At 59.3% G+C, this 13,223-nt stretch overlaps 1 protein-coding gene across 1 annotated transcript; it reads right to left on the bottom strand.

Moving 5' to 3' along the window:
• Positions 1–821: 821 nt before the first annotated feature.
• On the bottom strand, positions 822–11,317 carry LOC148593972 (solute carrier family 2, facilitated glucose transporter member 9-like). The gene is made up of 14 exons (XM_088528829.1): positions 11,178–11,317; positions 10,182–10,335; positions 9,626–9,724; positions 9,151–9,311; positions 8,955–9,079; positions 8,630–8,775; positions 8,423–8,555; positions 7,949–8,136; positions 7,766–7,876; positions 7,584–7,685; positions 7,424–7,499; positions 6,538–6,665; positions 6,029–6,330; positions 822–942 (listed from the first exon to the last, which is right to left on the bottom strand). Exons 1-14 carry the CDS (start codon positions 11,315–11,317, stop codon positions 822–824), a joined length of 1,986 nt encoding a protein of 661 aa, XP_088384955.1.
• Between the last annotated feature and the right edge of the window lie 1,906 nt (positions 11,318–13,223).

Here is a 13,223-nt window from a genome sequence, read left to right as displayed (position 1 = left end):
GAATATCTGGGAGCTTGAAGAACTCCCTGAACTAGACAGTAAATCATCCCAGGACGCACTCATGGATCCATCCCGAGGAAAACCTCCTTGGCTGTGCGTGGAGAAGCCAAAGCAGCCGCACGCCCAGGAGCCGCGTCCCTGCTCAGCGGGGCAAGAGCAGCTGCTGTGGCCTTGGTGGCCAAACCCTGCAAGCTCCCGTGAACAACCCAGCCGAAACACCTCGACGAGCAGGAGCTCCGCAAAGGGGCCACCTCCTGCGCCTCGTCCCCTGCGGGCTGTTGCTATCGGGTGCGCTGGCCTGGGCAGCCAACGCAGCAGCTCCCTCGGGGAAACTGAGGCACGGGGGGGGTCACAGAGACCAGCAGAGCTCCCGGCTGTGACGGGGTGGGTTGGGGCTCTCCTGACGGGCTCTCCTCCCCGCCAGCCCTGGGCTCAGCCCCCCCGTTCCCGCGCACAGCAGCAGCAGATGGTCGAGGTGACATTGGCCTGCGAACCATGGGGGCCGCTCGTCCCGCGTCCCCCACACCTGGCAGCACCTCGGATGCCCCCAGCAGGGCCAGGCCAGCACGGACCCCCCATCCGCGTTCCCTGCCGGGGGACAGCGCAGGAGCAGGGCTGGGGGGGGTCAGGCCCCGGGACCGCCTGTTCACTCGCCGCTTTCTGCCTTAATTAGAACCCGGCGAGACCGGGCGAAATCGCATTAGCGCCAGGCCCCGGCGCGCGGGGCCATCCATCTTTTTTTATTACAGCGTAATGGGGCCGCTCGCGAGGCGCCGTGCGATTTGTCACAGGCCTCGTTCCCTGATAACGGGCATTTGTCATCACTTTCTGCCCGCGTTAATGTCATCGGCGGCGGGCTGACAGGCAGCGGCGTGCGGGGAGCGCTGGCGACACACCACATCCGTCAACCTAATATTTCCGTGGCTGTGGGGACCAGCCGGGCTGCGAGCGCGCATTAAAGCGCTTATGGAGGGGGGAGAAAAAAGAAAAGGGAAAAAATGCAAAAAAAAAGGGAAAAAAGGCGCCGTTGTCATTAATTAAGGCGTTAGAGGTAGTGTGCGCGTGTCCCCATGCGTGTGCGCGCGAGGCTGCTCCCGATGCCTGTTTTGAAGCTATTTGGAGGTGGGGACGTGTGGGAGAAGTCACCGCTAACAGGGAGGATGCGCCGCCCTGCCCGGCCTCCCTGCGCCAGCTCCACTTGTGTCACAACGTGCACGGCCTCAGCTCCCAGGGAGGCCGCAGCCTCACTGAGCCCCAGCATGGCCAGGGGGGCACTCAGGGCTGCACCCCATAAAAACTGGGCTATTTCCATGGAAACGGGGGTGATGGAGGTGGGGTGCTGCAAACCAGCGGTTCCCTGGGACAAGCCCCCATGTCCCTATGCTCCTGTGTCCCCTTGGAGATGCTGGGCTGGGTAAGGGGTTTTGGGGGGGTAAACAACTCCATCCCCTGGATGCTATCAGGGAAACTGAGGCACGGAGCAGGGCTGCCAAACTCTGTGCAGGCATCAAGGCAACAGGGCTGGGAAGTTTTCTCAGGACGGCCTGCAGGCTCCCAGCCCCGCCACGTGCCCCCCGCTGCACCAGTCCCCCCCCCAGACACCCCGCCACAAATCACTCCCCTCCATTGGCCGCGGACCTTTTTAAAGCGATTTATTAGCGGGGGTTTAAGCGCGGCCGCCGTCCACTTTCATAAATCGGAAGGCAACGGCGCTCATCGCCGCCGCGGAGGGCGGCCGGTGTGGGGACAGGGGGACATCCCTGCGCCCCCCGCTCTGCACTGCGACCCCCTCCGCCCCGCACCGCCGCTGCCGCCCCATCCGGGGAGACCGCGAGCGTGGAAAATCCCCAGACGGGGAGTGTAAATGCTTGTTCTTTGTAAATGAAGAACATAATTAACATTAAATTAAGGTAATACAAATGAAGACAACACAGAGCCTGACAGGATGAGTGTTTGGGGAGGCAGTAGAGAGAAGTGATTCATATTTTTAATTTACTGTACAAATAGACTAGCAGGGCTGGGGGGAAAAGGGCCATCCGAGTGGAGTGGGGATTTTTTTTTTTTCCCACTGTTGTTTTGCTGTGCTTTAAGCACACAATGACTATTAAAGTCAACTGCCCATATAATAGGACATCTCCTACATGACTGCTCTCCGAGAGGCAGCTTGCTGGAGCCATAAATTCTGGGAGTGCCATCTGCCGGCACGCCGCCTCGCCGGGCACCTTCGTCCCGCTGCCCAGACCGGCACCGGGCCGGGGCCGCGAGCGCCGCGGCCGCCCGGGCGCCCTCCTGCCTGCCAGGGCCAAGCAGAGCCTTCCCCCAGGGGGTGCGGAGTCAGGATATTCCTCTAAATTCATCCAGTGATTTTATTTTATTTTATTTTATTTTATTTTATTTTATTTTATTTTATTTTATTTTATTTTATTTTATTTTATTTTATTTTATTTTATTATTACTTTATTTTAATTTTGTTTTTACTTATTTATGTACTTATATTTACAACTATTATTTTTTTTTATATTGGGCTGTGTGGCAGGGGTGGGGGGCTAAGGGGGTGACCTGCTGGCTTGGTGGACATCCCTGGGGCTTCACACCAGGTCTCCTGCACAAACACCACCTGGATGAGCCCGGTAAAAAAGCCCGGGCACTTCGTTTTTTTTGCCCATAAAAGGGCGCTTTCCAAGGACGCACCCAAGGGGCAGGCTCAGGGGGCAGCTTGCTTGGCACGCGGAGGCGTGCGGGGCTGAGCCAGCTCTGCTCCGTGAGCAGGGCCCGGGGGGCTGCCAGCCCCCATGTGCTCCACGTGCTCCCCGGGGTTGGTGGCCAAGGTGGCTGAGTGGCTGTGGCCACCATTTAGTGGCAAGGGGCTTCAGGAGATGGTTTCTGCCGCTCCGTGTGGCTCCCCAGTGGGGCAAGGCTGCATGGGGTAGCGAAGGGGCTGCCGTGGGCAGAGCGGCTCTCCCCGAGGGGGAGCGTCTCTGCGCACACACATAGTTTGGATGGTGCCTTGTGCGAACAGGGTTTGAAGCTGGTGCAAAACATTTTCCACTGGCCGCTGTGGTGGGGCAGGACTCAGGGACCCACCCAACCGCTGGCCCTCTTGGGCAGGTGAGTGTCCCCAGCATCCGTCCCTGCTGGGGCTGCACACACTGGAGCAGGGAGACACCCCCTTGCCTTCCGGGCATGGCCCGGGGACACATCCAGACATCAAGTTACAGCTGGGAACCTTAAACCAGGTTTTCATGGTCTCTTTGAACATAGCCAGAGGACTTGGCCTCCTGAGACAACATGAGCACCTGAGCCACCTCCCGTCCTGCCTATTATGCCTAAGGGGTGGTCCAGGTGGGACTGACAGGCCCACACGGAGGGCCTGGTCCCATATCCTAAAGGGAAACCTGGTGAAAACTTGGTGCCCTGTCACCATGGGGTTTCCTCATGCCCTCTCTGGAGGACAGGGCTGCTCCTGGGGGCCCATTGCACCCCACACAGAGGGCAGGAGACCTCCTGGGCCGCCCTGCATGCTGGGCCAGAAAGATAAATAAATACCGGAATAAATAAATACCAGTGGCAAAGAGGCCTGAAATGATGCTGTCGTTTGCTGGGAATGAGAGACACAAGTGTAATTTAGGTTTTGATATTATGAAAGTCTCGCTGCTCTAAAACAGCAGGGCACTCAGTGCCTCATTAATAAAGGATAAACTTGGAGTCTATTTACAATGCACTTTTTGGGGTTATTTACACTCCATTATACATATGTAATGCTGCACATATTTACCGCTCTGTTCTGCTGCCGAGAGCAGCCGAGTCGGGAGGGAGGCAGAGGGGGAAGCGGCTGATGCTCAGGTCCCTTAAAGCACGTGTGAAGCTGCATGGAGAGATCCCAAACAGGCTGATGGTGATGGAGACACCAGGGCCGGGTCCGAGGGGGGCCAGTTTGGCTGAGCCCCCCGCATCGTCGTGGATGCTTTGCCCTGGCCTGGTCATGGCACCATGTGGGCCACCTTGGCACTCGCTGCAGGCCACATTCCTGCCTCCCATGGGGGCTTTGCGGAAAGGGCTGGCTCCTCGCTGGGGCTGGCGGGCAGCACCAGCCTCCACCACCTATTTCTGGGGACCTGCGAGCCAGCAGCTGGACACCAAACACACAAGTCACAGGCCTGCCACGGCCTCCGGATGGAATTAAAGAGGGCCGGAGCATATACAGAAACTCAGTGAGTCTGTGTCAGAGCAACACGTGGGGATTAGTCCAGGCGCAGAGGAAGGGTCCGTCCCCTGTCACCACTCACCAGGTCTCTCGCATCCCATGCCCGCATCACCAGACACCAGTGCTGGAGACAACGCTCTTTATTAAACACCTCGCACAGCTGATGTCCATGTGCCCAGGCTCCAGGAGATACCCCTGCCCCTTGGTTGTTCAGGAGGTGTCATCCCTGGAAAAGCAGCTTTTCCAGCATGGAGGTGATGCCCAAGGTGCCGGCTGCAGCGTCGTGGCAGGTTGCTTCACCCACGAGAGCTCCTTGCAGTGGCAGCTGCCATGTCCCGGCTGGGAGACCCGTGAGGGTCCAGGTCCACATTGCTCCATGGCCAGGAAGTCTTCCAGATTCTCCGGAAGTCCTCGAAAGGGTCAACCACAAATACAAGTGATATCCAGCTGCTCGGAGCCCATGAATAGCCAGCATAACAGACTGGCCCCTAGGCAGCGGGTTTCCCTGAACTGAACCACTTGGGGCATGAAATGGGAATCCCCTGATGCTAGAGGTCTTTCACAGCACGAGGGACGCTTCTGCAAGAAGCCATGCTGGGCACACAGGCAGAGCTGACCTCTGTTTGCCCTGGCGTGCAACTCGAGACGTTTCACGACGGCCCCCTACATTCACCAATCTGAATGATTAAACACTGATTTATCTGTTTAGCTGGACACGGGCTCTCTGAGCTGTGTTGAAAGGAATAGGCCTGAGGGTAAAGATGGGGAGTAGGACTGAGCGTAAACAGGGGGAGTAAGATCGCAGGTAAAGATGGGGAGTAGGACTGAGTAAAGAGGAGGAGTAGGCCTGAGAGTAAAGGGAGGTTAAAAGGCAGGTTAGGAGTGATAAAATCATCAGCCTCTCATAGATTACTGAAGTCTTAGAGGTTACAAAGAAATGCCCTTTATTTGCTTTACATTTCCCCAAAACTTTTTCATTTTTTTTTGTGAAGTATAATTGAAAGGAGGTAGAATTATTGTGAGTCATGCAGTCGATAGGTAAGCATGGTCCTTGTTCAGGACATCGCCTTTGGTATTTGAGAGCAGTTGCTGCCCCTACTTTGTAGCAATGTCATTTCTGTCCATACCATCCAGATGTCTGTCTTCAGGGTCTGTCTAAACATGGTTTTCCCTTTGTGGTGGTCATTGATGCAAGCGGGACCCCACCCTGGTGCCTTCACCTCCCTGTTTTTTCCCCTTTTCTTCTTCTCTCTCTGCTTTTCAGTGTATTATTTTTCTCAACTCTCTCATTCCATCAGTTTATGGAATGCCATCAGTTTACCTCAGAAAGAAAGCTAAGCGTGCAGGTCCTCTTCAAAGTACTGCTATTTGATTTTTATTGTTTTAATTACGTTTCAATTTTTTTAGGTATTCATGACATTTGTCTTAAGCACTATTTTGATACGTAGAAGGCACACAAAGTCAAACTGTAAGTGATCTTGCCATGTATTCCCCTGAATATCTACTGAGTGTGAGTGGGATGAGGGTAAAGAATGAGTTGGAGATCTTCAAAGCCTGACTGGACGTGACCCTGTGCCACATGTTCTAGGTGTCCCTGCTTGAGCAGGGGGACTTGGACTAGGTGATCGCTAGAGGTACCTTCCAACCTCAGCCATTCTGTGGGAAGGTCTGGAAGGAGCGAGGTGCTGGGATGGGGAGGTGAGGATGCCCTCAGCTGCCTGGAGACCTGTGAGCACATCCCCAGGCTGGAGGAGCAGGCGGTGGCAGCAGGAGGATGAGGCAGAGCCGTGTGACAAGTCCTGCAGACCTAGAGCAATTTGGCACCTGCAGTCCTGAGGTTCCTCCACCACCTCCTGCGCCTGGGCTGGGAGGGTGTGGAGAGACATCAGGACAGCGGGGGAATCCAGGCCTCCAGTCGAGCTGTTCTCCAGGGCTCCGTAGCCCCCGAGTTTCACCATCCCGACGGGGCGGATTGGCATGGAGGGGAAGGAGCAGCGGGTGGTGAAGGTCTGGCTGATCTCCATGAAGGTCTTGTTCTTGGTCTCGGGGACAACGATGTAGATGTAGAGGGCCACGAGTAGGCAGACGCCACAGAAGAAGAGGTAGCAGAAGGGGCCAGCTGACACCTGTGGGGGGCAAGAGCGGGCGCGGGGCGGACGTCCACGCACCCCAAGCCCAGCACAGGGCATCTGCCCTCCCCGTTGTCCCTGCTGGGGTCAGCTCCTGTCAGCATCCCCAGGCCTGGGTGCACCCAGAGCCAACCCTGTTCCAGGGGAGCAACAGGAGCCGCCGTCTCCTTCCCTCCTCCTCCCGCGGCCCTGCGGCGCTGGTACCTGCAGGAAGGGGAAGATGAAGCCCACGGCAAAGTTGGAGAGCCAGTTGAGGGACCCCCCGATGGTGTAGGCAGCCGGGCGGCGCGACTGCGTGAAGAGCTCGGCCGTCATGAGGAAGGGGACGCCGGCTGCGGGGAGGACGGGTTAGTGCCCCCCTCACACCACCCCAGGGCCCTCCCTTTGCAAGTGCCTCCAGTCTGAACGCTGAGGAGGAAACACAGTGCTGGGGTCGCGTTGTCCCCACTTCCCTGGTGCAGCTCGTGGCTGCTTCTCCTGCAAGGATGCAGCCCTTGCTGCCTTGTGCCCTGGACTCCTGGGCCCCAGGACCACGTCCCTTTGCTGGCGGGGGCCAGGGCACGTCCCCAGACACGCAGGGATCTGTGGTTTCAATGTGGGTCCCATTGCCTGGCATGGAGTGGGCAGGGACCTTGTTATAAAGGATGAGTCAACAAAATATGCCTTTTTTTTAAAAAAAAAAAAGGTAATAATTCAGGGAGAAGCAGAGCCCCTGATGGACTCTTACTCACAGCTCACCCAGAATAGAGATTATATATTTTTTGGTTTTAGAAGTCCTATTCATCATTGTTTGTGAACAATGAGCCATTAAAATCCTAATTAAAGATGTAATTACAGCGAAGAAAGTCTGGGCTGAGGATGAATTATAGATCTGCTCCCAGCTCCACTAATACATCAACTGGGTAAACCGGGCCAGGTCTCACTCCTGGCTCTCCGAGCGGCCCTCATGCCCACACTCGCTTAAGGGCACGGAGCCACTTGCACAGAGCCGGGGCTGGATGCCACCTCTGGTGGCACCTTAGGAATCCTGCTAGGGCTTTTCCTGGCTGGGAAAGTGAGGGATTGAGGGTGATTCCCCGCTGGTGCCCACCTGGTCCCAGGCAGAAGCCGGCGATGATGCCCACCACGCAGGTCGCGGCCACGTAGCGCATCCCGGGCAGCGCGGCCTGGGGAGGGACGAGTGGCCGCGAGCGTCGCAGTGCGCTGCGTGCCCCAGCTCCTGGGTACGCGCGGCGGCCACCGGCTCCTACCTGCAGGAGCTGCGAGACCGTGAGGCCGGCCGAGCAGACGCCCATGGAGCAGAAGCCGGCGAGGAGCAGGGGCCGCCGGCCCAGCCTCTCGATGGCGACGCACTGCCCGGGAGCGGAGGCTGGGAGAAGGGCTGGGGGGGTCTCCCCACTGCCCCCCTCTCCCGCCCTGGCTCCTGGCTCACCCCCATGAGCCCCGCCACGATCTCCATGGCTCCGGTGCCCACGGTGACGTAGGGGATCTGGGGCGCCGGGATGCCCGCGGCCTTGAAGATGGTGTTGGTGTAAAACCAGACCTGCCGGGGAAGGGGCAGGATGGAGCTGCCGGCTTTCAGCTCCGTCCTGGCTGAGGACCCTGCAGGGCTTACGGCGTCGATCCCCGAGAGCTGCATGCCGGCGTTCACCACCACCACGGAGAGCGTTTGCCAGCGCACGGAGCGGTCCCGCAGCAGCCGCCACACGGAGACCGCGTCCACGGAGGAGAGCGACCGCTGCTCCTCCCGCATCTTCTCCACCTCGTCCCGCACGTCGGAGGTGCCCAGGAACCAGCGCAGTGCTGCAGGCAGAGCAGGGGGTCACCCACGCGTGGCGGGTTCGGCTCCGTGCCTAGTGTGGCCTCCTTAGGGCACCTGCCCTGACACCACGGTGATGGGCCCCAGGCAGAGCAAGGCGGTGTAAGAGGCCCTGCCAGACCCAGTGTTGCTGCAGCAGCTTTTCCTAAGGGGCTAAAAGCAGTATGTCCAGGCAAGGGGAGTACACGGTGAGGTGCTGTGCTTTGCCCAAGGTTGAAGCTGCTCTCGGGAGACCTTGGCCAGCACTCAGCACCCCCTAGTCACCCTCACCCTCGGTGGCCCTGGGGATGTCGTTCCTCTCGATGAGCAGGTAGCGCGGGCTCTCTGGGAAGCAGCGCAGCAGCAGGAGCTGGAGGGAGGCAGGCACGACCACCATGGACAGGAGCAGGGGCCAGTACCGGTCCTGCGAGGAGTCAAAAGGGGCTGTGACACCATTGATGGGGCCAGCACGAGTAGCCTGGCGGTCATCGCGCTCACCTGGCCCAGCAGCTCCGGCAGCCCCAGGACCTGCGCCGAGAAAACGCCCAGGCAGATGAAGATGCTGGGCACGAGGCCCAGGAGCCCCCGCAGGCTCTTGGGGGCCACTTCTCCCAGGTAGAGGGGCACCACGCTGAGGCAGATGCCTGTGGGGACAGCACAGGGGACGCTGCGTGGAGCAGGAGACACCCAGGCCACCCTGTGGCGGGTGCTGTCAGCGTGGAGCTGGGGGTGTCCCGTGGCCATGGGGCACATGAAGTCTCCTCCAGCACAAAAGCTGTGGGCGACTGAGCCACAGGGCCGTGCACACCCCTGGAGCACCCACCTGAGTGGACGCCCATGATGGAGCGGCCGAAAATCACCATCTCGGGGGAGCCCAGGTGCCGGCTGAGGCCCATGGCGGCGGCGGCCAGGAGCACGAGGAACGCGCTGCGGCCCAGTGCGCCCTTCCTGGGGGGACAGGCAGCAGGGCAGCCCCTCCGCGCCGCCCTGTCCCCGCCGCGGTCCCCAGGCCCCCTCACCTGCCGTATCGCGACACCAGCAGCCCCACGAGCAGGGAGCCCAGCAGCCCGCCCAGGGCGAAGACGGCGACGGTCAGGGCGTATAGGAGGGTGAGGGGCCCAGGCGGCAGCCCCTGCCCGTGCCGCCGGCTCCACGTGGCGTTATAGAAGGCCTTGATGGGCTGTGGGGCACAGGAGGGCGCAGCGGGGCCAGGACAGCCCCGCGGGCAACATGATGGGGTTAGCAGCCCAGGCCTCCATCTCACAAAGTTGGGGCAGGGGTTTTCGAGGATGCCCTTGGGCAAGAGCAGCTTGGAAGGAGCTCCCCCCGCCAGCCTTTCCAGCAGCGACCAGTTTTGGGGGAACCTCAACCCAGGGCCCTCCCATGCCCGTCCTTCTCCATGAGCTGCTCTCCACGGGGGACTGGGCCTAATCCAGCATTTTGGCTTTGTTTTTTGGGTAGCGGAGCCTCCCCCTTCCCCCCAATGCCTCGTACCGCTGCGGGCGCGTTCACCACGGCCAGGCTGTAGCCGTAGAGCATGGAGGAGCCGAAGGACACCAGGAGCGTGACCGAGAGCAGCCGGAAGGTGAGGCGCTGCGAGAGGGGAGAGGGAGGGGACAGGCCCCTCTATCAGGGAGAGCAGGAGCCAAGGGCACACGCGAAACGAGCTGTGTCGGGTCACTGCTCCCTTTGTGGTTGAGGGGATGTCGTGGTCCCAGGGCAAATCCCCGCCTGGGTGCACCCGCATTGGCCATCCCTGGTCCAGGGATATCAGCCCTGGGGAAGAGCCGGGGCTCCCCCCGGCCAAACCAGTCTGTTGTGGCAGGGCGGAACGTGCAGCCCCTCTCCACGAGCACAGTAGCCGGATCCATAGCACCCGGCAGCTCCCGGCTCACGCATGCCAAATCCTCACTAATCCCAGCAGGAATCCCGAGCCGGGCAGGGGGTTAAACCCATGGGCTGCGGAGGGGGGGACGCCCCAAGAGGAACAAGGGGAGCAGGGACAGGGCAGCCCCCCCTCGCCGGGAGCCCCCTGCCCCGCGGTGCTCACCCCAGCGATGGCCCCGCTGGGCTGCCCGCTCCTGTGGCCGTCCGGAGGCGTGAGGCCGCCATCGGAGCAGGGTGGAGGAGGAAGAGGAGGCGGGGAGGAAGGCAGCGCCGCTCCAGCTGCCTGACTCATTTCTCCCAGTTTCACACGAGGAAAGCTTTGAAGGCGGGGGGATCATGGCAGCCTGGGTGCCCGTGGGGCTCATTGGAGGCGCCTGAGCGGCCGGAGCAGGAGGAGGAGTCTGGGGGCCTCGTGGAGGGCAGAGGCCCCGGGCAGCTCCCGGGACACTGGGAGCCCTGTCAGGACACTCGGCCCCTTCCGAGCCCCTTTGCAGCCGTGGGTCGGGGGCTGCTGACCCACATCCCCCGGCCTGGCCTGCACAGTCCCTCGCCCCCGGGCCGGCCCCCAGGGAGCTCAGCGGAATCCAATTCTGCTGCGGCCAGGAGCTGCTTCCCCCCGCTGCTAATGAAGTGCCTTTAATTAGCAGCCTAATGGCAGGCGCTTAATTTGCTGCACTGCCATCGGAAGGATGGGGACCCTGCAAAGCTGCGACTGGCAACATCTCCTAGGGCTTAAAAGTGGTGGGCTGGCCCCACTGTGATGCTCCCCCAGGGGTCCCGGTGGCCCTTGCTCCCAACTCCTTTAGGACAGTTCTTGGGCACCGCTGATCCTGGGTGCCTCTTCCCCTGCAGCCGGGATCCTGCGGGATGCTCCAGCCCCGCTGCCTGTGGCCAGGCAGAGGCAGGGTCCATCCTGCTCGTGGTGTTGGGGAGGAGAGAAGGACCGAGCTCTGCGAGGCTCTTGTACGCCCCGAGCCAGCGGTGAGTAAATCGCAGCCCAAGGATATGCAGGAGAGTCCGTGTCCTTTTCCGAGATGAGATGGAAACCCCTCAGTGAGGACCTGGCCTTCAATGCAGCCCCTTGGGGTTTGCTCAGCATGGGGCAGTGCAGGGCGGAAGCGGGGTCTGTGGGGAAGCGAGGGCCACCTCAGAGGGGCACTCAGAAAGCTGCACCGCGTAGCCCCCGTGGAGCCCATCGGCTGGCCAGGCCGCTCGCACTCTCCTGGAAAAGCAGGAACGTCCCCAGGCCGGGGGCAGCGTGACAGCCACCAGGACGCGGATGACCAGCAGCCTCCCCATCTCGCTGTCGCCTCCAAGGAGCCGTCGTTGCTCTGCCCGTCAGTGTCAGTGCCCGTCCTGGGACACATCGGCCGCATGATGTGAACCCGGGACTCGCGTTTCTGTGAGCAGCAGTAGTGCCCAGAAGAAACCCAGCACCTTCTCTCACAAAAATACGACTTATTGCCCGCTGGAGTCGGCTTGGCAGCGTCTTTGCAGAGCACCCACACATGGCTCTGTTCATACAGGCGGGGAAAACCCCTCCTGCTCTGCCTTCAGGCTGCGGGAGAGCTATTTACCTGGGTAGGTGAGGCCTTTCCAAAGCCAGGCCTCCCCACTCATATTCCTTATCCAGCTGCAGTGGTCCCTGGCAGATTGGGGGATTTACGGCTGCTCCTGCCAGCCAGGTTCAGGCTGCTAACGCGCTTAGGAGACGGGGCGTGGGATGGGACGATAACTCTGGTGAGAAGCTGGAGTATCCCTCGGGACAAGTCAGTCGTGTGTATTAGAGCTCCCTTCAAGCAGCCTCACTCACACACACGCTGCGCGGAGCCTCCTTCAGGGCTCATCCCATCCCTGTGCATCGCACGTCCGTCCCTGCCAGCAAGGACAGGGCAGGACCTCGGACCCCACGAGGGGCTGTGAAGCAACTCGAGCACTTGGAAAAGAGAAACACGAATATTTGCACAGGCCTCGTTTCTGGCTGCCTCCCCCAGGCTCACGATCCCTTCACTCTTCACACAACACGGCAGGCCCAGCACCAGCCGGCTGCTGGATGCACCCTAAGCGTTTCTGGCAGGAATTACATTAATTTGAGTAAGAGGTCTAAAATAGTTAACGTTTCCCTTTGCAAGAGCTTACTATTCTCTTGAAAACTTGTCTTTAAATTATACAAAAACAGAGGATCTTTCTTTTAAAGCTGCAGGCTGGTCGGATGCTGTTAATTTGAAGCTAAGGCAAACATTACTTTCCTCCTTCATTTGAAGTGGAAATAAGGCACACATTTTTAAACAGAAAGGGTAATTAAGCACCGAATCTATTTACGATGGGCTGCCGTGGTGTTTGCGCTTTTCCAGTGGAAATTTACACTGGAAATTGCTTTTCTTCCTCAAAGACACGAGCATGTCAACTCTTGAGGCTCTGGACCTGATGCCAGGGGTGCTGGGAGATGTTTTCCAACCTGTTTCTTGCCATAGAATACTGCTGTGGCCTGAGAAATTTGGAAAAAAATATATTCTGATCCTTTTCTTTAAATATCAGGGGCAAGAAGGAAAGGGAATAGCTAAGAAATGGTAAGAAATAACCCATGGGGAGAGCCTGTTTTGTACAGAACAGGGTGATACTTGTCTGTTTGGGTATATGTATAGGGGAAACCGAAACGGCGGCAGGAGCGCAGGGACTACGAGTGCTAAAGGTAAGTGGCTTCACTCGCGCGCACCGGCAGCCTCGTACTGAAGCTGCCCCCTGCGCTACAGAGCGATCCGACACGATGGATGAAGCCTGTCATTGCAATTCTTCTTCCATATCTATTATCATACGGGACGAAAGAACGGGAAGGGAGCTGCAAAGGTTCAAGTGGCGTAAATACAACCTCCACCTTGCCAAGACGCAAGGCTGCTGGGAGCCGCGTCACGAGGAGAGACGGGGATTGGAAGTGGCAGGAATTCTGCTCCCAGTGCTTGGGAAAAGCAGGAGGCTTCGCAATCTCCAGTCCCCTGCTGGCTCCCAAGAATGGAGCCAGCAGGGAGAGAGCCGGCAGGAGCGCGGCGCTTGTTTGTTTTCTGACCTCCCCAGGAGTCGAGGTTTTTAAAAACTGCGGCAGCTTTTGTTTTAACCGGGGCCGTGAAGGGGAACAGCGACGCTCCCGGGCTGCTATCAAAGGGAGCGTTTTAAGAGAGGTGTTTTGAGGGCAAGGGTGCTGGTGCTG

The sequence above is a fragment of the Tinamus guttatus genome, unplaced genomic scaffold (genome assembly GCF_059628265.1).
Source record: "Tinamus guttatus ecotype Peru unplaced genomic scaffold, ASM5962826v1 Tinamus_guttatus_pri_ptg000314l, whole genome shotgun sequence".
NCBI classification, from domain to species: Eukaryota; Metazoa; Chordata; class Aves; order Tinamiformes; family Tinamidae; genus Tinamus; species Tinamus guttatus.
Note: the sequence above shows the minus strand (reverse complement) of the source record. Positions and strands in the feature narration are given on the sequence as shown.